Source organism: Osmerus mordax, chromosome 6 (assembly GCF_038355195.1).
Source record: "Osmerus mordax isolate fOsmMor3 chromosome 6, fOsmMor3.pri, whole genome shotgun sequence".
NCBI classification, from domain to species: Eukaryota; Metazoa; Chordata; class Actinopteri; order Osmeriformes; family Osmeridae; genus Osmerus; species Osmerus mordax.
Window position 1 is genome coordinate 4,703,238 of NC_090055.1, and position 25,446 is coordinate 4,728,683.

Genomic DNA, 25,446 nt, shown 5'->3' on the forward strand with positions numbered 1-25,446 from the left:
ACAGGTTACAAACAAGAAAGGACGCAAAAAGTTCAGTCCGTTTGCTGGTGATATGACGGTTTGAAAAAAAAAGTGCATGGAAGTAACTCAGCCCATATGGACAGATTTTACTTAGCCAATTATTCAGTTTGATGGATTTGATCAAGGGAAAGAGATGAACTGCGATGAGTCACCACAACCTTACCCATAATCCTCAAACCACTGCATCCTTCCCCTGTAATTTCATTGAGTCCTCCGCCATTTTGTCTTCAATTGTTAAAGATTTTCATTCTCATCCTTCCAACATGGCCAGAGAGCATCAAAGCTCATTGCTGACCCATTCCTGATTGTAAAGGTTAGGGGACCTCCATAATAAATAGAGGTTCTGATAAAGGTGTCTGTTTTGCTGTACAGTACATACTGTAGCACCTATTAAATCTGGATTCTGAAAATGCAATAAATGTTTGTGCTGTTTGAGAAATGGATCTTTGTATAACTAATTCGATTCACATGTGAAATACAACAGATGTCTTAGGGTAATTAGTTGTTGCTTTCACAATTGCTCAATTGCACACGATACATGTGTACACGATCTTGCACCACTGATTTCTTTGATTCCTGTACACATCTCTGGCAAGCAGACAGACACAGAAAGAAAAGCAAAAGGATCCTGCTTTGATATTGGATTAATTTCCTCTCCTCCACCTCTCACTCCAAACATTGGTTAAAATGGAGGCTTCTTGACAGCATAGATACATCAGCACTTAAGTCAGAGGCCCTTGGCAAGCACAGGCATTTCTTATCCTGTAACAGCATATGCTTAAAGAGCGAGGTGTGGAACATTGAGAACTGCATCGTCTTCATTTGGCCACAACAAGGGGGAGGGGAAAAGGTTGGGAGAAAGGGAGGGGGGAAGGGAGCCTGAGCGAGGTTCGTCCGAGGTGTATCGATTGATTTCCCAATAGCCTCTGGTCCATGAGCCGCGAACCCTGGCCCTGTTGCTAGGTGACCACACCATCCAGGATGGAGAAGGGGGTGATGAAGGGTGACAGCGGAGCTGAGGGTCAACAGGGCCAGTGGTCATTCTAAACTCCCCCGGGACGCCTTGGACATGCAGATAATGCAGAGAAACTGGACCTTGGGCTGTAGGGAGATACACATACATTTGTCATAGAAAAAGAAAAAAAAGTAATAGAATACTTTAGTGGAATCAGGTAGTGATATGCGGCAATTGCTTTAAATAATGCTGAAATCAACTGAATATGAAATGCAATGTACTGTACTGTAAATTCTGTGAAACATATTCAAACCACCAACTAAGAAATGTCAACATGGCTGAGGCACATAAAACATATTGCCAATACAATATTTGTCTAAGAGAGGATTATTTCAGTTTCAGGCTAAGTGTGCGTTCTCTCACTACACACCATTGAGAAAAAGGATTCTACCAACATATATAGTCTATATAGACGAAAGAGTAAAGATAGTGTTGATAGGAAAACATTGATGTAAAAATTGACAATTGGATGTCTGAAGCAATTGGTAACAGTCCTTTGAAGGGACAGTATGTCCAGCATAGTGCAATGCTTTGAAAATACATCTCACCAAAGTTAGAAAATATTTTGTTGGCAAACATGCCAGTTATACTTTCAATTTGAACCTTTTTTCAGATTTCCATAGTCTCCAATACTATGATTTACCAGACCTCAGAGGAGCAAACTTTAAAGATCCTTTAAAAATAAAAATAATTCTAATTTTAATACATTGCACACAAAACTATACACCTTTTTAGATATTCTTTTAAGATCACCATTGATACACTGTATAGAAGAACACAAATACAAGGATTTGTTTACAGCTGGTACATAGCTATCAAATAACAGGTGATGGCTTACCATTGTTGTAATCAGTGTTGCCTAAAATGTTGATTGAAATCACATAACAATATTGTGATCCATAAATGTGATGGAAAGTAACAAACAAACGATGATCTACATTATACCATATATAAAATATTAGATGCCTTTGAAATTTTTTTACATATTGATTGTTCATTGTGAGACGGTAAAATGATATGGAGGACCAACAAGGGGAAAAATAAAACCACTGGCAAATGTAAAAGGATCTACATCACTTTTGGCTTAGCAGAGAACTTACCAGAAGGCAAAACCACACTAGGTTAAGGTCAGATAGGGGAGCCCATGCAGGCGGCCTTAAAAGGCCACCTTGCATTGTAACTGTGTCTGTGTTCTCTCTGTATGAACAATTTCCCTTCATCCACTGCCATGTCTCTCATGTCTGCCTGTAGAAACACCAACCGTTTTTATTCCTGGGTTAGAATCCATGTCCTGAGGAGGGTAGAAGCATCTCCCCTTCCCATTCTATTTATAATATCAGGGGTTGGAATGTGTGTATGTATTTGCTTTGGTGTGAGGTAAAGTGCTCTTTCTTTACTCTTGGTTTCCAAGCCCTGAGCTGTGAAAGTATGTTTCTCTTAAACATTTCTATTCCTATTGGGACTAACCTTTTTCTGCCTTCAGGATTCTGTGAACCTCACTGCCCGAATAATCAAATAACTGTAACACCACCACCACTACTAAAAAATCAAGAGGTATAGAGTTAAGGGCTATGGACATGAAGAGCTCAAGTTCTTGGACAGGAAGGAGTAGGACAGAAACGACTGTGGAAGCAAATTGAGTCGAGCTTTTCACTCTTGGTAATTAGATTGATGTGACAAATTTGCCCTAAACAGTTTGAAAATGATCATCCATTACAATTACTAAAGAGGGCCCTTGTATAGTGCTTGAACTTTGTGTGTCTATTTGTTTTTATGTGTGTGTGTGTGGTGTGTGCTTGTGTGTGTCTGTGTGTTAAGCCTGGGGAGAGTGAAGGGGGTGGATGAGATGGTATCAATCGCCAGACCAGGCCATTGAATGTATTGATTAGTTACCTTTCTTATTAACATGCTGATTAAAGAGAGAAGGGAGAGAGAGCGAAACGGTCGGCAGAAGCAAGACACACATTTGCAGCTCGAATAGAGAGGAGCCTCTCCACAAGCCGGGAGAAAGAGCTACAGCAAAAGATGCAGGAAGGATTTAAACGGAGAACGAAGAAGAGAAAATCAAGGAGTAATTGGAGAAGTGGAGAGAGAAGCTTGGAGGCTACGAGTCGAGGCTGCAGCCTGGAGGAGGGGAGAATGGATATGGCAGAGGCTGACCTGACAGGCAAATAGACGAGAGCAACCCTGCCGGCTCGAAATCCCCACTAGAACTGGCTGGACAGCACTGAGCTGGGGAAAGACTGACTGTCTTTGAGAGTGGCTGACTGTCTCCTTCCGGGAGAGATGCACACACTCGCACTGACAGGCCGGGGCAAGGCTTTCATTACCATAACAGAAAATAGAACAGTACGTATGTTACTAATCAATATGGAGATGTTGTGTAAATGGTATTTATAATGCAAAGTGGCAAATGGCCATACGTGGTTAAGCAACGCGTGCATGCGTAGGGAATTCCAAAAGATGGTTTAAGATATTTTTAAGGAAAGGGTTTTGATTCCAAGTGGGACTGAAAGGTGTGGAGGGCAAGCAAGGGGGTTGAGAAAGGGGTGGGTAGAGGAGTATGCTAAGATGCTGTGCGTGTGTGTATATATACGTGTATTTTTGTGTGTGTATGTGTGAGTGTGTCTGTTTGTCTGTTTGTGTACAAATGTGTTTCAATGAAAAACAGGAGGAGGGAGAGGGAGGACATTTCATAAGCACTGGCAGGATGTGGATATCTTTCGAATACATAGCTCCAGATACTGTTGCTTTCAATTAAGGTATAGATACAAAATATTCTGCTATCGCCAAAAATTAAGAAACAATGGTTGTTTTACAATTCGTCCTGGCTCTGACCCTAACACTGAGGTAACATAATTAATTTAGTTGTTTGTTAGATCTTGATTAAATGACCCACACCACATGTTTGCAGAATATTCCATATCTATACCCCAATTGACAGTCTGTACAGTAGCTATCTATCTTATCAGCTATCCAGTCACAAAGCAGATCAAACTGGGCACAAGAGCACCAGAACAAACAGCCAATAATGAGCCATTATTAATATGATGCATTTAATTATCAACAAAACAACAAGGCCTGTTCCGATACTGGATATCTGTACATCAATATTCGATCAAATTTGACTCAAAATATTCAGCCAAAAGTCCAGATGTTATGTTGCGTTGTAAAACTATAAATCCAGAACAGCTTCAGGCCAACAACAATTTACAAATGTTTTCCGAAGTTTGCATAACCTCTTGACTTTTAAAGACACCTAAAGCACAGCATTGCATAAATTAAAAAATTTCTCTCGTATTAGTAAGGAGCTCAAGTATTAAACTAATGTCATTAACATAGAGAATGTAGACTGTAATTATTCCAGTTAATAATAGTGAGGCGTTATTTAAATTATTACATGGGAAATAGTTTGGCACAAACAAACGCATATTTAATGTCATTGTATCGATTGACACGCACGCGCATTTAGTCATTCAATCTCACTCCTGCACGCATGCACAGGCACACACACACACACACACGCACACACAAACACAATACAATAGTTGGATTGCTGGATAACTTGCAAAAACAAACCCACATTCGTAAAAGAAAAAAAGACACCGTCCAATGACCATTTAATTGTTTTTAAAGAAATACAAAAATCTGTCAAATATCCGTTTTCATCAGCAAGGTTTTATAAAATAGGCTCTCTCTTGGTCTTGTAAAATCAAATAATTAAATATAATTTTAAATGAACATCTTTACATAATAGCCTGTTCCTGCAAGTAGTTACAGGTAGTAGGTTTTAATTATATAGTACCTTTGGAGTCAAGAGGTTTATTTTATCGAACATTTCTGTAGTATGGAAAATGAAAGATTTCGAGTGAGTCTCCTATCTCTCAAGATATGATTTTACAGCGTTTGCCACACTTCTTTAATCGCCAGCATACATATAGATGCTCTGACATGCACAGTTTACCCTGTTGGATATTTTGACATGTAAGGTAAATAACTGATTACTAGACCAACTGATTGATTCATGTAGCCTGTGTTGGCCTACATAAAGGTGGGCCATTTAAACCGACACAAAAGTTATTCTTGCCAGAACTCTTTAGCGTGTCTCATTTGCGGTTATTCTGGCACACGATCAATTCAAAAACTACAAAAGGTATACTGCAGTCTAAAGAGAAAATGTATGCTATTCCTGTTATTCAATTATCTTATTTGTTATTCAACAAACCAATTAGACTGGAGTAGATGCGTCCCAAAAAAGTAATGACCCCTCTGTAGCCTCAACTTTTTCAGAAAGTTTAGATTGTAAGGAACTGCTAAATAGACGATTCTCAAAATACATATGACGACTTTAAACGAACCAACATTACCTCCTTTTGTTATTTAAAGTTGTACTCTGATTCAAATTTGTAATGTATTTTTAAATGGTGAGACTGATACGCTTAACAAGTGTGTTATTTGGGAAAATATTTTTTTAAATCAAAAACAAAACAAAAAACAACAAGATTTTGGCTAAAATATAATTAATTTGTAAAATGAGAGTGTCTTGTACAAACTGATAAAAGAAAAAGAAAACAAATACGCAATTCATGGCTGTGGTTAAGGATTCCAAAGATTAGTAACATTTCATCTTTTGAAAACGTTTTACTCAATCAATAAAATTATGATTCTAAAATTAAAATAGTAGCCTATCGTTTGAAGTTTGAAAAAAGTCACTTTGAAAAACTGTTTATTATAAAATGTCGATAATGCTGTCTATCAGCACACCTTTTTTACGTCTATATTCTCACCTCAGACAATAACCTATTCGCATAATTTTCAAATAGGCCTATCTGCAAATTCCCCTAAACAAAGCCAGTCAAACTTCACAATGGATATGCAGCCTATATCTAAAACACTTCAGTACTTAGTTCATGAAGTATTTTTTTATTCTAGTGTATGAACTCACTTTTGTTATACAAAATGAGGTTCAGGCTATATGCCCTTTACTGAGCATCTGCCTGTTGTTTTGTTAAACTGTATAGTGTTTGTTGTATGTCTTGTCTGCCATGGATTGTTTATTTACAAAGTGTTAGAGGACGTTTTATAAATGTCAAATGCTGAAATAAAAACAAACGTTTTTCCATTGTCTGTTTTCAACTGTTTCCTTAATAACTGTATATTGTGGGAAGTATTTTCAATATAGGCTTTCCATTTGCAGTGTTTTTATGATCCGAAATTGTTCCGACCACGGATGGGCAATTAGGTCCTCTACAACTCTTTCACCGTAATTCAGACTCATCATTGTGCATTACGGTAAAAGGCCATTATAAAATCATTCAAGTCATTGAAAAAGTAGCCTAGTTTTGACAGCAGGAAAGTCAACGGTTATTGACTTATAAGGAATGTGTATGTGTGTGTGTATGAGGTTGAGCGTGCGGTAGGCCCTATAGTCTATTCCGTTTGCCAAACAAGACTAATAGAAAGTTTCTGAATTCTGTAGGCCCTACTATAACCTATAGGGATAGGCCTTCTGCAGTAAACGTAGGCTAAAGACAGATAGCTGATACCATGGCCTATAGGGACACAGTGTTTTTGTTTAGGGGCCTATGTTTCACCACCAAGGTAGCCTACACAGGTAATGTTTTGCGGGAATTCAAAGACTATAAATAATTAAATCGACTGCATATTAAATCACCCGGCCTACCCAAAATAAAAGCATAACATTCAACCAGACGATGCAGTTACGCTTCTTTAGAGTGGCGCAAAAACGCACAAGTCTGGTATAGAGGTCATTGCAGGAATAAACTTAGATTTTCACAGTTACCCCAGTGAAATTCTTATCCTAACAACATAACTACAAATTATATTAAATGGTTTTCACAAACTCAACATTTTACTTGCCTGATGTTTGCGTGACAGTGAATTTTTATTTATTTATTTAGGCCTATTTATTGATTTTTTCAACCTATTGATTGGGATTGTGGGTTCAGACCACTGATGTATATGAGCTGTTGATTATTTATTTTACAATAGCCTACTAGGGTAAAGCTGTGAGTTTCTGTTTAATAAGTTATTATATATTAACTATGAAGCGAAGTAGCCTATCCTAAAGTTGTGTGTCACACTCCACGTCGGCAGTTTAAGGATAACTCTGTCAGTGTGCCTGCTTACATTTTCCAACCACAGAAGGTGAACTTTCACCTCGACCTCCTAAAAAGACCTCTTATTTTCGCTCTGTAGCCGCTGACCATTTTACCTCAAGCTACTTGCTATCCATACATGTATCTCTCCATCCTGGCTTTGGCGGCGCAGATCGATAGGGCAGCATCTGCTCCGGGAAGGCAGCGGTCCCACACCGCACACGGAATTTTTTCAAACGCTAGAATTGCTCATCTCTGAAAATTAAACTGACAGTTAGATATGATTAGTATGCCAAGTATCAACTAGATCTTCTCTCAACTCCCAAATCTCCCTATCCCTGATCTACACGGTCACACACACCGAGCGGCCTACAGTGGGCTAAGTGCTGTGTTAAATGAAAAGCTAAAGCTGAATTTTCTATAGGTTGAGTATCTTATTTAAAAAGGTCGCTTTTAAACGAATGACCTCATTGATATTGTTTTGGGACTAAAGACTGAAGTGCGCAATCTCATGTCAATAGGCCTATTCAACCGTGGGTGGAGTGCTGATTAAGAGGTTACCTAAATGAATTACGAGCATGTTACCTACTTGACAATACCTAAGGGTGGAACTTAACCTAGGCTATATTTCGGTGACATCTGTACAATTTGAGGGGAAACATTTACTGTTTTTCTTAGATATTTTATGTATGGCATTTAATCTCCTCGCAAAAATACGTAGGCCTATGTTAAATGTAGCCTATAGATTTTTTACAGTAGCTAAATAAACCAGTGCTGTGAAACTCATAATTGAATAATAGCCTACACTTTTTGTTATGGCTCATAAAATAAAAACTGTTACAAAATATCCTATAGCGTTCCTTAATACATGTCAGACAATCATAATCACTATATTAATGACAAAATAAAATATACATATCCAATTTAATAATAGACGTTGCAAGAGGCATAATGAATTTATGCCTTTATTGCAGTAGGCTACAGATGATAAAATGTAGGCTATGGGCAATTGTTATAGTATTTGAGGGCACTTTCAGGTGAACAATATGACATCAGTTCTGCAGCATTACACACACCCACATTTGTAGTGGGTAATCAGGTGAGGCAGATGTTAAAATTCAGCTGTGGCCAGGACTCGCATGCTCACATAATTCATAAGCTCTGCATGCTATTAGATAAAAAGGCTTAACTTTGGGGTTGTGAGAAAGGGGTTGTCTTCACCTCGTTGGTCAAACCCAACCCCCTCCCTAGAGACGTTGGCCGAAGCGAAAGGGTTAATTGGAGTTGGAATTTCATTGCACATCTGTCAGATTTTAAGCCTGTGACGTACTGAAAGGAGCAAGTGGGAGAGGGGGGAGGAAGAGAAGAGAAAGAGTTCGTGGTGAAATCGATGAAGTGGCAGGCTGAGGGAAGAGGTGGAGGAAAATCTCACGAGATAATGAAAGAAAAGGATAGCTGCTAGGTAAAGAAGAGCACGGCTAAAGCTATACGTTTCGCTGTAGAAATAAGACTAAAGGACAAGAAAGGACGTTTAGCTCATCGCCAATTGTTTGGCTTTTCCTTGAATAAGCGTCTCTTTATACATTACCAATCGTATGATACTGCGCGGAGAGGTTGGTTGACCGGAGACAAGCGACACAATCGGAGAGATGTGGACCGACAACAACCTCGAATGCGCTCAGATAAGGGTTTAAAAAGGTGAGAATGCTACAATTAAAACACCACTTTATCGTTAAATGTTATGATTGTAACTATTGAAACGTAATGTTGGCATATTTCGAAGAGCATCTTTCGTTGCCTGTTTTACGTTGAGAGGCATGCAAGCCTGACGTCTGTTTGTCTTAAGCATCGCATGCGCGCAAGTCCTTTATTCTGAACTTTGCATGAGACAAACATGTAACTGTAGATACACTCTCACAATTTCTGACTATAGCATTCATCACGATGGATGTTTTGTTTGTGCTCTTGGAGCAATTTCCCCTCTCTTTTGGAATAGAGTGATCAATATGATAATTATGATTTGTAATGAAATATTACAACTTTGCAATCTGGTTATTCTTTCAATGGCGAGTATAGACCAATACAAATGCATAAACCTATTATGTTGTCTCCTGTAGGCACAAAAACAACGATTATATCGAGGACCTCAATTGGGCACCAAAGAGGGGGAAGCAAGTGTGTTGTTGCACAAAGATAATGTGATTGTTGATGTTACTTAATCTTCTACTCACTCAATGTCTTGGAGTTTGAAGGAGCTTTGACACTAAAGTTTATCAGATAAATAATTAAGACGCACCATAAGAAAGGAAATAATTTTTTTCTGAAATCAATAAATCCATAGTCGTGCATGAAAGGGGAAAGACCATCCAGACAATAACTGTGAAAAGAACAAATAAGAACAAAAAAAGATAATCTTATCGAATTGAAAATGGATGGAAGCCTAGGGGAGATGTCCATCCACAGCCACTCTGAGCTTGCACATAGCCAAGATGGCAGGGCTATACTGCATTCAAGGGACCTTTCAGCAGCGTTCCCCAGGCCCTCCCTCGGGGGCCCTTCCATGTCCCTGGAGCCCGAGCACCGACCTCCAGGCTTCGACCACTCCATGTCTGCGCTGGGCTATGGAGGCGACGCTCCGTCTAGCTGTGGCAGCACGTACACCACCCTTACTCCCCTGCAGCCTTTCGATGACAAATTTCACCATCACCACCACCATCATCCCTGCCTTCCGGTCAGCAACGTCATTGGGAGCTTTACTCTTATGCGCGAGGACAGAGGCCTTGGCAGCAACTTCTACAACCCCTATGGCAAGGATCTGGCAATGGCACAAAGCCTCTCCCCACCCTCCACAGGCTCTGGCTTGGCTACTCCAATGCACGGCTATGGCAGCTTGGGAAACAGCCCCAATGGCAACCCTGGCCAGATGCTTCCAAGCAGCTATGAGGTCCATGGTGGAAACATCTTCTGCCGGACGGCGGACTTTGGTCGGGACATGTCCCCACCAGGGCTTGGAAACGACTCTTCACTTGGCCATCAGCTAAACAAGATGGAGTCCCAGCAGCATGCACCCAACCACCACCCTCACATCTACAGCCAGCACTACCAGCACCCCCACCCCAGTCAGCAGTCTTCCAAGGCAGGGGAGCACCCCTACTCCTCCGCCTCGTCCTCTTCCTTGTCTTCGCCCTGTGAGGGCATGCTGCCCAGCTCCCAGGGAGGTGGGGGTGCAGCTGGAGAGGAGATCAACACCAGGGATGTGGCCCAGAGGATCATCACTGAGCTGAAGAGGTACAGCATCCCTCAAGCCATCTTTGCAGAAAGGGTGCTCTGTAGGTCACAGGGTACTCTGTCTGACCTCTTGAGAAACCCAAAGCCCTGGGGCAAGCTCAAGTCTGGCCGTGAGACCTTCAAGAGGATGTCCCGCTGGCTCCAGGAACCAGAGTTTCAAAGGATGGCCTCTCTGAGACTGGAGGGTAAGATCTATCTCTTTCTTCAGCAGGCACACACAAACAAACAACCAAATCAAAACACACACTTCATTTCTCACACCACATTTTTCTCTATAAAATCCACTATTTCTTAAACAATATCTTTCTCAGGGCAGAGCCTCAGACACATTAAGTATATCATATGCTGAGGTAAAAGATAAACTCATACTGGGTCACCATTTTAAGATTCAAGTAAATAAGCATTGTTTATTGAATGTGTATATAATGTCCAAAACTTACAGTAAAAGAAGGATTTGTTCCACACATTCTATACACATGGTTTTTGCACACAGGGGTTGCTTTGTGTGATTTTCAATTTTATACACAATTTCCATTTAGCACTGCTAGGTTGGCCTAGCAGTGCCAGATCCATTACTATGCCTTCAAAAAATCATGGACACTTGGCCTTCCATTAAGTGAACCATAAAGCAAATATCATGGAATTACACAGACAGCAGTAAGGGATTTAATAATTGAAACAATCACATACGATGGGCAGAGAGGACATTGTAAGTAGATGTTACATTTCTGCAAGGATTTCTGCAATATCTACTTGATGCTTGACTGAAGTTTAAAGTTGGCAAGATAGTTGACACAAATTAGGTCTGAGCCTTTGGCAGGCAATAGGTAAATCATTCCTAATTTAAGATCTTCATTGTAGCAGTCACTGTAAAATTACAATTATTATATAACTATTACTATGTTGAAAGATCCCTCGTGTTATCGTTTATACTCACACATTAAGCTCGAGACCCACATATATTGTTTATCTGGAGAAAATAGTCAATGCAGCTTCGAGGCAGCTTTATGATGGGAAAAAGAGACCTTCTTAAAAGGCAATGGCTAATCTGTTGGTTGATATTTGATATTCATGGGGGATACGCATTGAAGACAAGATAGCACAGTGTACAGTGCTATGTTACAGTGTTGTCATTCCATAGGGACTGGGAATCCATCTGATACATGCAGCTGAAGAGGTCTGTCCTAGAAAGAGATCCAAATGAACACAGTAATATGAGATGAGCAGAGGGGAGTGTGTGCCTGTGTCGGCTAGTGTTCTGTTCACTGCAGGGGTCTGTGAGCTGTGCGTGTGTGTAGGCAAGCACAGCTAATCACAGTTTTTCACTATCTGTCAGCAACCCAACTGATTAAGCCCAAAAGCACAATAGGGTTTATAAGTAATGATTGTGCACTCTTGCAATCCGCTCACAATTATTGATCTTTGATTGTTTGGCTCTCTGAGCACATGTGTACATCCTCCATTTGACAAAATGCTGTACTGTGTCTAGTTTGCTAGTGATTAGTGTTGTTAGAGTTCGGAGAGATTGTTTTATTCAACAGCTTATGTTGTTTATGCTGTTTATTTAATGAGTCTAATCTTGATTTAGGGTGAGGCGTTAATGCATTCAATTTAAAGTATATATGGGATGCTAGTTTCAGTAGCATTCTACGGTTTTTATTATAGCAACATTTTTGGATGGCCTTTGTCTTTATTTTTATAGGCTAAAGGTTTAATGTTTGGATTATCTAACAGTTTGACATTTTTGGAATGCTGTTGGTTTATGTATGAGTAGACACAAATATATATTTGTCACACTGCTGAAAATTAAAGGAGCGAAAATGGAGAATGTATTGAAAGTGCGCCAACCTCCCCACCACCACCTCCCCCCCCCCCCCCCACACACACTCAGTCTAACTTGCATATTTAGTTCCTGGCAAAGCCACAATTTGGACAGCTCTGCACTTTTCTACATAACCTACTTTCCGAGGGGGTTGTTTTTTTCCCCTGGCCAACCCCCTTTTGTTTAATTACAAGCCTCTATTGATTTCCATGGGAAAGCACAGCACGCCTTGCCCACACACACCTCGACCGCATCGGCAAATCGAGACTGGAATTAGAATGCACAGTGCTGTGTGCTCCATAGTCTGAAGATAACTCAAGTGTTCTTCGCTTCACGCCTCAAGTTTTAAGATGATCCACCTAATGCAGCACTCCCTTAAATACATACAAGGTCCTTCAGCAAGGTCCTTCAGTGCAAGTCAGGATTGGTATTTTTGATGTTTTGGCTCTGCGATTGTTACGCGAAACTTTTAAGATAAATGGTGGGCCCGATTATGGAATTCCATCGTCATTTCTATTACCAGAGGCATGATGAGGCGCTTATATGGAGCAGGTTATGTCTAATGCATTCTGGTTCGTGTGTACGGTACTGCACTCTGTACAAGATGCATCTCCAAGCCAACCGCTGCCTGTTAATCAGGAGATCTGACAGTAGTCCGAGATTGCAAGAGAAAGACCACACAGTGGGGCCTTACCACTTTAAGTTGAGAGGAGTTAGGGAATATAACTTTAAAGAGGATACCTGAAGCCCTTGACTAAAGGTCTAAATGAATAGGAAAGGTCAATGTGGTTTATGCCTTGGCTTCAGTGACTGCACCATCCCCCAGTGATGAATGCCACAAAGCCTTAAACACCACCATGTACAGTTGCATTAGATTTTTGTAGCTCAAATGTTACGTTCCGGAACACATCTGCATTTTAAAATTGTAAACAGGAAAATTGCTCTTTCGCAACCTTGGTCCAAAACAAACAATGTTGTTTTTATCTGGCTGTTACAGCTACCCGTTCTGGTGATAAAGGGGTTAACCAGCCTCTGTGGGTCGAGGAGTCTGAGCTGCACAGATTTAATCAATAATTTCTATCAGCCCCTGGCCCAAGAAATCAGCAGGGGGTGGGCTGGGGCTGGAGCTGGAGGGGGGGAGACAGGAGGGGGTCGACTAGGAGGGGGGTGGAGGTTCAGGCGCCGGGGGGTAGGGAAAGGGCTTTCAATCACGTTTCAGCAACACGAGACAGGGGCATACATCATGATTAGGGGCTGTTCCCACGATCATACGAAGCCTATGGGGGAATATTTATGTCTCGAGGAGTAGCCCCACTGCCAGGGATTTATAGCATGGTAATTGCAAGCCTTTTACACATGATTACAGCATAAGGAAGCATTTACTTAATGGTTGGCGTTATGATCGCCGTTAAGGGAGAAAGGAGAGGATGGGATGGAGGGGGAGAGGAAAAGAGAGGAGTAGGACACCCTGACTCCTCGCACAACCCTTGAATCCAGGGTACAAGCAAGCTATCCACCACTATCATTTCCTTTCTTTCATTACTTTTTGAAGCTGCGAGTGTATGCTCCATAGCTGCCATCTTCTGGAATATGTAACGTCCGTGAAAAATGTAGCCATTGGAGTTTCTTTTACATTTGAGTTTTTTATAATATTGACATGTTTCTGACATTTCTGCCCTAAAGTATTTTAATGAGACATGGTTCGATAACTCTCAGAAATGCTAATTACCTGTAGATGCCTAAAAACGAACAGGCCTTCAAATCTCAAGTTGATGAGAGAAGAGTGCTTCAGGGAGTCAAGTGTTTCCTTTGGATAATGATTTGGATCAAATGCACACTGTGAATTACAGCAAGAGTATAATAATTGTTGTGCATACGGATTAATTTGATATCCTATTCACATTATAGGGACTCTGTAGTTTCATAACAAGATCCAATGTTATTTTATGATGGCACTGGTACAGTATGCAGCAGTATGGTTTTAGACATGACAGTTATGCTTTTACATTATGTGTTTAGGATCGACTTTGGCTTACACAGTAAGCATAAGTATTGTTCCGTATTCTATGTTTTGCTATAAGCAGACATGAGCCAATCAATTAAATGTCTGCTTACTCTTAGAAAAACATTTCTCACCATCAGCAAAAAAACAACAACCGCACAGTGCTGATTGAGATGTCTTAAAAGTGTACATTTAGGTAATTACAAGAGTCGCCCAAATATGTCTTAGTACACTTATGGGCCTCGAACACTCAGTGTGCACTGCAGACTCTGCTTGTTTCACTCACCTCTGACGTAACCCCTTTAATAGAAAATAAATTAGTTCCCCTAAAGTGACTCACTCTCTCCGCCACATGTAAATTACTTTTATGAGAAACTAATGATGTTGAAGTGTCCGGCAAGGCAAAGAGGAGGAAGATGGAGACAAGGCTGACAGATAGAGAGATGACGGGGGTGGAAGTGTGAGGCAGATAGATTTGTATACAAATACAACAGTGGGTGTACAGTTTCCAGTCCATACAGTTGTATTGCAATTCAGTGGAGGTTAAAGATTTAGCTGTGGATATGCACAGAAAGAGACGTCTATAAAAATATACATGTTGAACTGCCTGTCTATTCTCAAATGGAATTTAGCACAACCTACACATTTTGTTACATCTATCCTCTCTCTCGCTCTGCCTTCCTTGCATTTTTACACTGACTTAATGTAACTTAGATTTTTTATTATTTATCTTCAATTGCATGAATTCTCCCTGGGATCTTTTGTATCAGAAGGGAATGTTATTTTGGCTGCAGTGAGAAAGGAAAAAATACAGGCTGTTTGACCATTGACTGCTAACTGAGATAGACAGGGTGTAGGTTGATGGGATATATTTGTCTAACTCCTTCAGACGATGCATTGAACTAGAAGTTAGTCTCTTACGGAAATATTCCGTAAGGACCTTTTACACAAGTGAATACATTTGATTATATACTGTATTATGCTAACTATCTGATAAAGTAAATGTATATGGCTAACAGGATAATACTAATCCTTGGTTGCTTGGCTCCACCTTTGTTCTTTCTGGCCTATGTTTCATAATGATGCTGTAGAAGGCTACAATATTTGTGTTCATCAGTGTGACACTACTATGATTTTTCCCTCTCCAGACCTTTAGCTGAGTAGAGCAGAACACATCAGTCTATATGCTAGCTGGAAATTGGCACACACATACTGCAAAATAGACCTGGGTAAATAGAGGTGCTATCAGCTCAGTAGATAGCTCAATAACTCGACACCAAATGGACTCCATAAAAAAGGAGGATACACAAGTTTGTTGTTAGAATTGGGTTTGACAAGGCCTAAGTTACAGTGTAGCTGGACATGCTGTGATGTTCCAGTGGATTCAGCCACATAGTTGCTCGCAACCTTGTCAATAGTTGAGATGTGTATGACCATAAAGAATTCAAAGGAATTGAGGACATTGACAAACATCCACTTAAAAAAATATATTTCATTGTTTTATCTGGTTGATGCTTTCTTATTTCATTTCTGTCTTTTTCTTTTGGGCTGAAAGGTTTGATAAATTAGCTTTGTCTAGTTGTCTAATTAATCCAAGTACAGCTTAACCTACTTGCATTTAATCAGGTGTGACAGGCTGAATGTCTTGATTCCTCTACTGTGCAGGGGAACATGTTGCTGATTCATCACTTTTAACTAATCAGAGTTGCCTAGTTAGACTGTTTTCTTTCAACAGATCTTTTTTTTCTCTCTCCATTAATCCATTTATCCTAGTTAGCCTGCTGGCCTGTTTTAGTTAACAGTCCCCACACACATTCACTCCCCTAACCCGTCCACTATTTGTTTGCCTATAGCTTGCAAACGGAAGGAACAGGAGCAGAGTAAACTGGAGCGCAACCAGGGGCCGAAGCGCACCAGACTGGTGTTCACTGACCTGCAGCGGCGTACACTCATGGCCATCTTCAGGGAGAACCACCGGCCCGCCAAAGACCTGCAGGTTACCATCTCCCAGCAGCTTGGCCTGGAGCTCTCCACCGTCAGCAACTTCTTCATGAACGCCCGGCGCCGCAACATCAACAAGTGGGCGGACGAGGGCCGCCCCTCCTCCACCGGCTCCTCAGGCTCCAGCATGTCCTCCTCTGCCGTGTCCTGCAGCACAGCCTGATGGGATATGGGCGGTGTGGCATGGAGCCGTCGGGAGAATAGGGGCGCATAGACTGGTCTAGGCAGAGATCAGGCGTAATAATGTACTCCTCATTTTCAGAGGGAGTGATAGCGTTAGCTAGTGTATGTTTCGAAGACGACAAAGCATTTCAAACCAAAGTGATCACCACTGGGAATGAAAGAGGTGATAGAAATGATTGTGTAAGAGGAGATGCTAATTTGTATAGTCAAGGGTGCAAAGTTCCTTTTAGTTTGAAGTTGGCCATGGTAAACACCCCTGACTTCAAAATAGACACCATTTCATCACATTATTTTGATGAAGATATTGAAAAGGAGGCAGATTCTTACCCTGATGTGCCCCTGGGGTGTAAATCATCAGGATGCACCCGTGAATCTGGAAGCCTTTTTGTCCCTCATATTTAGGCATTGTTTACTTTCCTCCATGTTCATGCCCTGTTTTTCTCTGAAGAATCAAAAGACGTAGGTGACAGAGAATAACACAGGTGTATCAATTGCATAGCTCCATCAGGCTAATCATTTCTGAAGAACAGAGTGCTGAGAACTCCACCTAACAAGGTTCACAGGATTTCTAGTCCCAAGGAGATGATCCAAGTTCTAGGTGTGGAGTATCAGGAATGTAATTTACTCTACACGATTTTCAGTTTTCAATCATTTCCAAGACAACAGGATCACCTAGAATATCTCATGTGTCTCATTGATGGTTTCAACTTGAATTAATCAGAGTTTTCAAGGCAGGAAACCAAAGTGTATTTTACTGGAATTTTCACGTCTGTCAACAAGGGCAGGATGCGAAGGATGCCATATCAGAGACTTATTGGTGCAACCTTCTAGCTTTAAGACATTGACTGACCTTCCAATCAAAAGCGCCGTAGCCATTTTGACTCAACATGTCAATCTTTTGAATACAATGAACATAAAGGAGAGGTACTCATGATACAATGTAGAATAATGTTGTAGTATGTTTTCCACTCATGTTTCAAAACACTCAACTAAACACACCTTTGCTCCATTGCAAATCTTTTTTTACAGAAGTCTAGAAAATGGAGGAATGTGATTCTTTCAGCCCTTTTGTACAGATTTCAAGCACATCACTCTATTTATAGAAACATTTTGGAAGTGCGGGTTGTTGTTCCAGTCCTGCTATGTACAAGGTAATTATTTTCCACAAAGAGATGGTTTTAACATGTCTCCATATAGTCAGTTTAGTTGGAGCGATATGTTTAAAATGCAATTGCTGAACTGATCAATGTATTTATTACTGCATTTAAGTATTTATTGTTTTTTTCCTCTCTATTTATTTAGTTATTTATTTATGCTATCTATATACTGTAAGTATTTATTTAACAATGCTTTGTATGTCTGTGTGAAACTGAAGATTTTTTTCTGATGGGCACTTTTAGAAATAGGATCCCATCGTAATACCAAAGATTAAGATTGTCCTCCCTGAATGTACGGCCTAACTACTTCCCTCCCCTGTAGTCTCAGTGATGTTACGTATCTCTCTCTATCTTAAAGGCCTGGCCTTTGTTTTTGTAGAATTATGGGGATTCCTTTAATCTTGTCAAATGTCTCTGCGATAAACTCTTTTGCTAAGGCCAAGCTTGTTTGAATGTTGTGGTAATAATAATAATAATAATAATGTGACATCCCATAGGTCTCACAGGTTGCTTGTAAAGTTGTGTTTAAACACTGTTCAGCAAAGTGTGCAGTGTTGCACTTAGTCTGAAGGCTCTAAAGTGCGAATCTTCTGAGACCACATGCAAACGTGTATTGTGCAGCTGCTGGGGGATTGCATGGAAGTAGTGATTCCCCTGGCTGCAGTGCAGACACAAGCATTTATGTCCCACTATGTGTGCTGTCGCTATCCTCCAGACTCATCCCTTCTGCCAGTTCTCAGTTCCACAACCTGCCAGAGTTCTCCAAGGTTCTCACTGATGCGGCGGGGCTAACTCGGCAATTTTCACCCAGCCTGTCTTGTAACCTTTGGAGGGGCATGTTGCTGGGTCTCCCTTCACAGCATGCACTTGAAAGACAGGCGGTCATGAAAGAGGCCATCGACTTTTTCACAGACATCAAAGGGGGGCTTTTTTTACACCATCCGTCTCCTCTCTAGGTATTGGGTCTAGAGGTCTGCTCTCGGCCAGACCTGTGGGCTTTAGGGGGCATTCAAAGGGGGCGGGGAGATCAGAGGGGTGGCTGAATCATCTAGAACGTGAGGCGATGTTCAGGGAATAGGGTGAGGGGGGGGTTGAATTAAACTTTAATGAGCAACAATTGTAAGCATGCTTTGAGCAAAGGAGTGGAGGCGGGAGGTTTGGTGCAGAAAGAAAATACCTAACCAGGTTTTCCACCTTGTCACTGTTGTTTTAAGAGAAGGAGACACCTTTCATTTGTTTTCTTGTATGTCTAAATGAGTCTTGCAAAAAAATGGGGACAAGCCAAAGGCTTTGTCTGTAATCTTCTGCTGTGTGTCAACTCAAGGAGATCTGCCTTTTCTACAAGGAGAGAGTAGACTTTACTGTTGCAGATTTCAGCCACAAACTAGACTGTGGTGCCCCTTAGTGGTTTGTAAGGAAACATCACCCTAGAACTAGATCTACGTGTAATTTTTTGTGGCTTACTTTATGGGAGTTAATACTTCTTAAATTATTTGAATTAAAACCCAATACAAAGATGTTTAAAACAAAAACTAATAAGAAATCCATCTTGTATTGATATCCATTTAATTACCATTACTAGTGCAGCCCAGTATTTATGTAACTCCGGGTTCGCATTTTGAAGTGGAACTTAACTGACACAAGGTGATTTGTTCAGAGGAAAGTCTTTTGACATAGTAACCCTAATGCTCCCTTCATCCCCCCCCCTCCCCCAACTCATACCCCCCGTGTACATGAAGACTTACCCATCTACCTCAACTGTGTGAGATGTTGTGTGGCCAAGCTGTTCCTTAACCAAAGATCCCATCCTGTCAGGGTGTCTGTCTGTCGCTCTATTTATCTATCTGCCCATCTGTCTCGTCATGCCTTTTCCAAACCAAGTGTGCTGGAATCAATCTGTTATAGGGTACAAACCAAACCCTGTCCAGCCAAAGCTTAGTCCAGTATGCTAGAATGTCATATTTATACATGTTCTGTATATAATAAAATCATTTTCAAGACCAAAAAAAGGAGGTGACAATCCAAGCAAGGAGGATCTTGCTGTAATCAATGTTGCCTATTCCATGTTTTCCATCTAAAATCATGTGGTTTACTGTAACAGTTCACAAAATCCCAAAGTACTAAACTGAAATGCTCATTCGGATACAAAAAAGGTCAGAGGAGACAAAAGCTATTTTTCCACATTTGTAAACCATTCTCCCCTTCTCCAAGATGTTTAGTGTAGTTGAAATACTGTTTGATCCCACTGTTGTAAGTAGGAATAAATGAATCAATACAAAAGCTTTAATGAGGACAAGTTGAGGGGAATATTATAGTTGACTTAGTCTGAGTTTCCTCAACTTCGCCCACCAAACTATAGTGCCATTCTTGTTCATGTGTTAGACTTACCAATGAATGTGGCTAACCAACCAAAGGCTTAAAAAAACACAACACTTTAAACGTCAATCATGGTGGGACATTTTGTATCAATAACTAAAGAGAATCCCTTTGAATACCTCATGTGAAATTGTTTGTTGTGATGTTGCACTAAAAAATAAAAATGACTCATTTGTAACCCAATGGTGTAAAGGGGTCTGCTGGCTTTATTTAAAATGAATGGAAACACAGAGTATGAGTATGGATGTGGTGTGTGATGGACTGTGGTTCAGGGAGCAGAACTAACCCTTTTCAACCCTATCTCCTTGACCAGAAAAACAAGAAACCAAAAAAGAATTGTTGGCTTATGGCCAGCTTCTATATTAGGTTTTGAGACAACTACAGAGATTTGGTTTATACAGAACTTGTAGCCTGACTTTTTGTTATATAATCTGTGTTGATGGGGTGAAACAGCACCTTCAACAAATCCTGATTTGTGTAAAATAACTTGTTTCCGCCCCAAATTTTTATTTCACTTTCTCGAACTTATTTGACAGATGGTAGGCAACATGTAAATATAGGAAAATAATTGGCACCTTGCAGTAATATAATGGGGGTTGATTTAAAAAGTTATTGTTTACTGTAAAATATCTGGAGTATTTTAAAGTAGAGTACAGCAATCTACACTCATACAAACAAAAATTGCATGATTTTTATCAGGAAAGCACAAATAATTTTATCTTATGATTTTCAAATGCATGTAACTAAAATATCAAAATCAAGTACAAAAGTTTGATTGTTTGCACCGCTTAAGTAGTTGTGTACATCCTTAGTATTACTGGTCATCCAACATACATGAATGACTTGACCTGTCCAAAGAAGTGCAGATAGTGAAAACAGGACTAGATAAGAAAGGCTACTGGATACATGAAAAATTACCAAAAGATAACTTAAATCGACATTTCCAGTTCAGGTTTCCCAGTAATGCAACTTGATGCATTGCTGATGTCAGGAGTTACATGATGGGGTAGCATCCGTACAGAGCAATGCCACACTGGTTGTTTCTGTTACGAGACATCCGGATGTACCCATTTTCTCCAAATCTTGTTCCCCAGCTACAATAGGCAGATGGAGACATTTGTAAGTTCCTAACAACAGTGATTGACCATAAACCTCAGCATACAACTTTGAAAATCTTTTTCTTTCACTTCCCTTTTATGCTTTGTAAACAGATAGGAATCAGGTGGATTCCATTTATTTTCTGTCTAATATTTGATTGAAAAATACCCACTGTTTATCCCTGATTAATCAGATACATTAATTAATTAAATGAACTAGGTAAAATGTCCATACCTGTTCTTCACAAGCCAGTAGTCCTGTCCATCTAGTGTGCCATACCCCACAACAAGGACAGCATGGTTAATCTTCTGTGTGCAGGTTAGGTCATTGTAAACTCCTGAACAGAAACAAGAGTTGACAGTTACAGCTAGGTCTCATGTTGAATCACATTCAAATTACGTCCAATGGAAATACTGTAAGAACTCTATGACAGTACAGGAAGTCAACCATACCACTGCGCCAGAGGATAAAACTGGGTCGAGTAGCATCAATGGCGACAGAGATTGGTCCAATCATAGCCACAGCCTGCTTTAAGGTTGTTTCATCTCCCTCTGGCAAGAAACTGTATCTGGTGCAGTTGGCAGAGCGGTAGGAGGGGTTGTAGTGGCAAGTTCCTTGCTAAAAGATGTGGCAAAAACTCAACATTGTTAGTTACCAAACCACAATGTAATGAAACGGCCAACAACAATCAGACACAGAGTAATGAGCTTTTTCTTGTTGCACTTAGTTTTTGGTAAGTCACTTCCATCTCTAGTGTGAATAGAATCATCAACACTCACAACTCCTTGGTATGGGTAAGACGTGTCTGAGTCAATGCCTTTGTTGTCAATGACGTACTGGAAAGCCTCGCTCATGAAGCCTCCATTGCAGCCCTTGTTGCCATATTTGGAGGAGCAGTCCACCAGGTTCTGGGGGCTGAGGTCCAACAGTTTCCCTGTGGTCCTCATCAGCTGACCCTCCAGGGCCCCCACAGAGCTGAAGGCCCAGCAGGATCCACACGAACCCTTCAGTACAGAGGATTTTTATTTATTTATTTAAGAAGTCAGGGAGTCAGGTGGCTGAGCGGTGAGGGTGTCGGGATAGTAATCTGAAGGTTGCCAGTTAGATTCCCGGCCGTGCCAAAGACGTTGTGTCCTTGGGCAAGGCACTTCACCCTACTTGCCTCGGGGGGAATGTCCCTGTACTTACTGTAAGTCGCTCTGGATAAGAGTGTCTGCTAAATGACTAAATGTAAATGTAAATGTAAAAAAAATCTCAAATGAAAACATCGTTCATAATGGGGGGCTTAATGTACACTTAAACATAAAACTTCTTTGCAGTGTGTTAAAAAAGTAATGATTATGTAAGTACATTTCACAAGTAAGTACAGGTTAATATAAGTCTGTAATAACAACATATAATTAAACCCCGAAATGAAGGAATGCGTGTCAGTACTTGCCCTGTTGCCCTTGACCAGAGCAAACGGCAAATATGCAGTACCAAACTTGCTCAACAGCATTTCAAGTCATTACTTCCTCAATCAAAAGGAACCAAGTCAAAAACGCATGACATGGAAAAGGTCCCTTAAAAAAAGGAACTGAACTCTGACAAGAGCCATCTTTTTCAGATATGATCCCCAGACTGCTTATTAGAATGACTGTATTAGTATAATCATGGCAATTGTGTAATCCTGGAAAAAACAAAGTAATTTGTTAACCATGTGCGAAAATAAGCCTGACAGTGCATTCATACCTGGTTTTTGACTTGTGTGACATAGCCTTTCTGTCTCCAGTCCACTGTGTCAGGCACAGGGGTGCCTGATGAGGCCACAAATGCAGAGGGCTCCCTCTTGAGGTCAGCAGGGACTTTCAAAGAGGCAAAAGACTGAAGAATTTCCTCTTCAGTCTAAGGACACGTGACAGGACAAAGAAATAATCAGGGTAAACAGAGTGTATATTTACAATGGGGTGTGTGGAGAATGCAGGGGGAGGGCAGTGCCGTGCAGTGTAGAGTCTGAATAATTATAAACATGGTATTTTGCTGGTTCCTGTAATGTCAGCAATGCAGTGAAGAAAACTGTAAGACAACAATAATGTTTAATGTAACTGGCCCCTCTAACAGGTGCCCCAGCTGGGCCACCTCCCAGTTGAAATGGCCTAAAACCTCCCCTGGTTCAGACATTTCTCTTCCCTATAAAATGGTTATTGTAGGTGTTAGTGAAGAGTGTTGCAGTCTGTCAGCACTCTGTATGGTTAAAAAAAAGTTTGATCCATTGTCTCTTCATTCAGCTTAAAACCAGTTTTGCAAAATGCCTGAGGAAAAAATATTAAATGAGAACAAGCAATGTGACAATGGGGCAAGAATAAATTTTTCAAGACACTCACCTGACTTTTAACATTGCATTGTAACATTGCATTGTAACACAACAGGTTTTCAAGTTTTCGATTCAATATACAGTTTGTGAAGTCATTAAAAATAATTATTTTCCATAAACTTAACCAAGTCAAGTTCAATATGAATAATGAGTGGGTATTCCAATGTATTACACCCACAGCCAACACTTTATGAATAAGCAAGGGGTACACTAAGACACAACTATAATGACAACAGCCAATCAGATAGCAGGGTCTTAACCCAGCCTTCGGCATGGTCAGCATTGGCTCACCATGTCTCCCATATGGTTCATGCCGAGGTCATAGGTGTGCATTCCCATAGATGCCTCCAGGTTGTGTAGGCTGATCAGCTGAAGATTTCTCTCCCAGACCTCCCGTCTGCCTAACTCTTCAACCTGTCCACATAGGTCACACACAAGTATATACATATATACACATGACATTAACATGTTATTTGACAATACCTCAAGGACACATGGATGGATCTGTCTGTGTCCAAAAGTTGTTGGCTGTGTGGATGTCATTGTGGTTTTGAACAAGAGCATGAACTAGGCCTACTAAACATGTTTTGAGACCAAACTTAACCACATACATCCTCAAAAGTCCTACCAACCTCAGTCTTGTAGTTCTTTCCATGTTGCTTTTTCCACATCTGCCAGTGTAAATCCAGTTTGGCATCCAAGGCCGCTGCCACCCCACACATCGCAACTAGCAGAAGGCTCCCCAACATTGTGTCTGTATACATCTAAGGCAAAGAAGTTCATTTGAGTATCATTTGATTATAAAACCAACAATATGCAATGCATTGTGGTTCCTAAACCTACCTTGGAATGGAAATTATGACTTGACATTTAAACAATGTCCATAGAGAGGAAGTGGTTTAGTGATATAGGTATTGTAGCAACCTCGCTGGAGCAAACTGCAGCACTAGCAAGGATTGAGCAATCCTTAGCTCTAACTTCCGAAATACTGTTGAGCTATATGCTTCACTGTTATGCAAGGTATACCTTTTACTATAGTGGCTTTGAGTGTATTTAATTAAGAAAGCAGTGTGGGTGTGTGTAAGTGTGTTTGAAGTTAGTGTAGTTGGTAAATTTAAATAAATAAAAAATGTGAGTTTGTGCGCGTGTGTATTCTTTACAATAAGCTACGAAACAACAGATGAGACTCATCACTCAGAAGACATGGTGTATCGGATCTAATTGAATGCACAGGAACGCAACTGAAATGCATGGTACATTTTTACCCCATTATTATTCTCAGTCCAACAATATCTTCTTCAATTTATTTAATGGTAATCAAAGGGATGTCAAAGGGATAGCCTAACGATTAACGTCATATTGCAAAAGAAGATGTTTCCAGGAAACTGCAGTTTCATTTAGGGCTAGGGCTAATTAAAAACAAGTGTTTTTTTAACCTATAACGGGGTTGATCTAATTTAGTTTATGAATTTAGCAATATATAGATTACTTTAAGTAGGCTATAGTTTACCCTTCAACCACTTACCTGTTTTAAGGTAGACCTGAAAACATTTACACGAAGCCTATCCCTCCAACGGTGCGATCTAGCGTCTTATTATCATTTTAAATAGAGGGCAGGCAAATGACTCAAAGAAATGTTTTAGATAAGTATGTTGGTCCGACAACACACATATCATGGGCTACTCATATTTAGATGAGTCTTTATTCAGACCAACTCAAGTGAATGAAACATTGCATTGTAGCTTTAAAAAGCGAAAGTAAAACCACTTTCCTATTAGGCTACAGTGCTTTTAATGAATTAGTACATTAAAAGTCGCCAGTAATAATACAAACATACATTTATATCCCATAAACCAGTTTTGGCTCACCTTTTCTATCAGTTGAAGTCCTTGTCTTGAGAGATTGTAGGTCTGCTTTTGAACTCCTTTTCCTGCTGGAAACTTAACCGTGAATGTCACATGGTGTATATCTTCCTCATAATGACATCAGTTTATTTAAATAAGCTAACTGA

General features: G+C 40.3%; 2 protein-coding genes across 3 annotated transcripts; one reads left to right on the top strand and one right to left on the bottom strand.

Annotated features, from left to right (window-relative positions):
- Window positions 1–9,583: 9,583 nt before the first annotated feature.
- onecutl (one cut domain, family member, like) lies at window positions 9,584–16,431 on the top strand. Its single transcript, XM_067238828.1, has 2 exons — window positions 9,584–10,628; window positions 16,121–16,431. The coding sequence occupies exons 1-2, from the start codon at window positions 9,584–9,586 to the stop codon at window positions 16,429–16,431; spliced, it is 1,356 nt and encodes a 451-aa protein (XP_067094929.1).
- Window positions 16,432–20,167: 3,736 nt separating this feature from the next.
- Window positions 20,168–25,405, bottom strand: ctss2.1 (cathepsin S, ortholog2, tandem duplicate 1). Of its 2 annotated transcripts, none has more exons than XM_067237941.1 (8): window positions 25,304–25,405; window positions 24,068–24,199; window positions 23,727–23,849; window positions 22,814–22,966; window positions 21,862–22,086; window positions 21,535–21,700; window positions 21,317–21,419; window positions 20,168–21,078 (listed from the first exon to the last, which is right to left on the bottom strand). In XM_067237941.1, the coding sequence occupies exons 2-8, from the start codon at window positions 24,197–24,199 to the stop codon at window positions 20,979–20,981; spliced, it is 1,002 nt and encodes a 333-aa protein (XP_067094042.1). In that variant the 5' UTR covers window positions 25,304–25,405; the 3' UTR covers window positions 20,168–20,978. The 2 variants fall into 2 exon arrangements, with proteins under 2 accessions (XP_067094042.1, XP_067094043.1); XM_067237942.1 differs by lacking the exon at window positions 25,304–25,405 and adding an exon at window positions 24,961–25,064.
- Window positions 25,406–25,446: the final 41 nt, after the last annotated feature.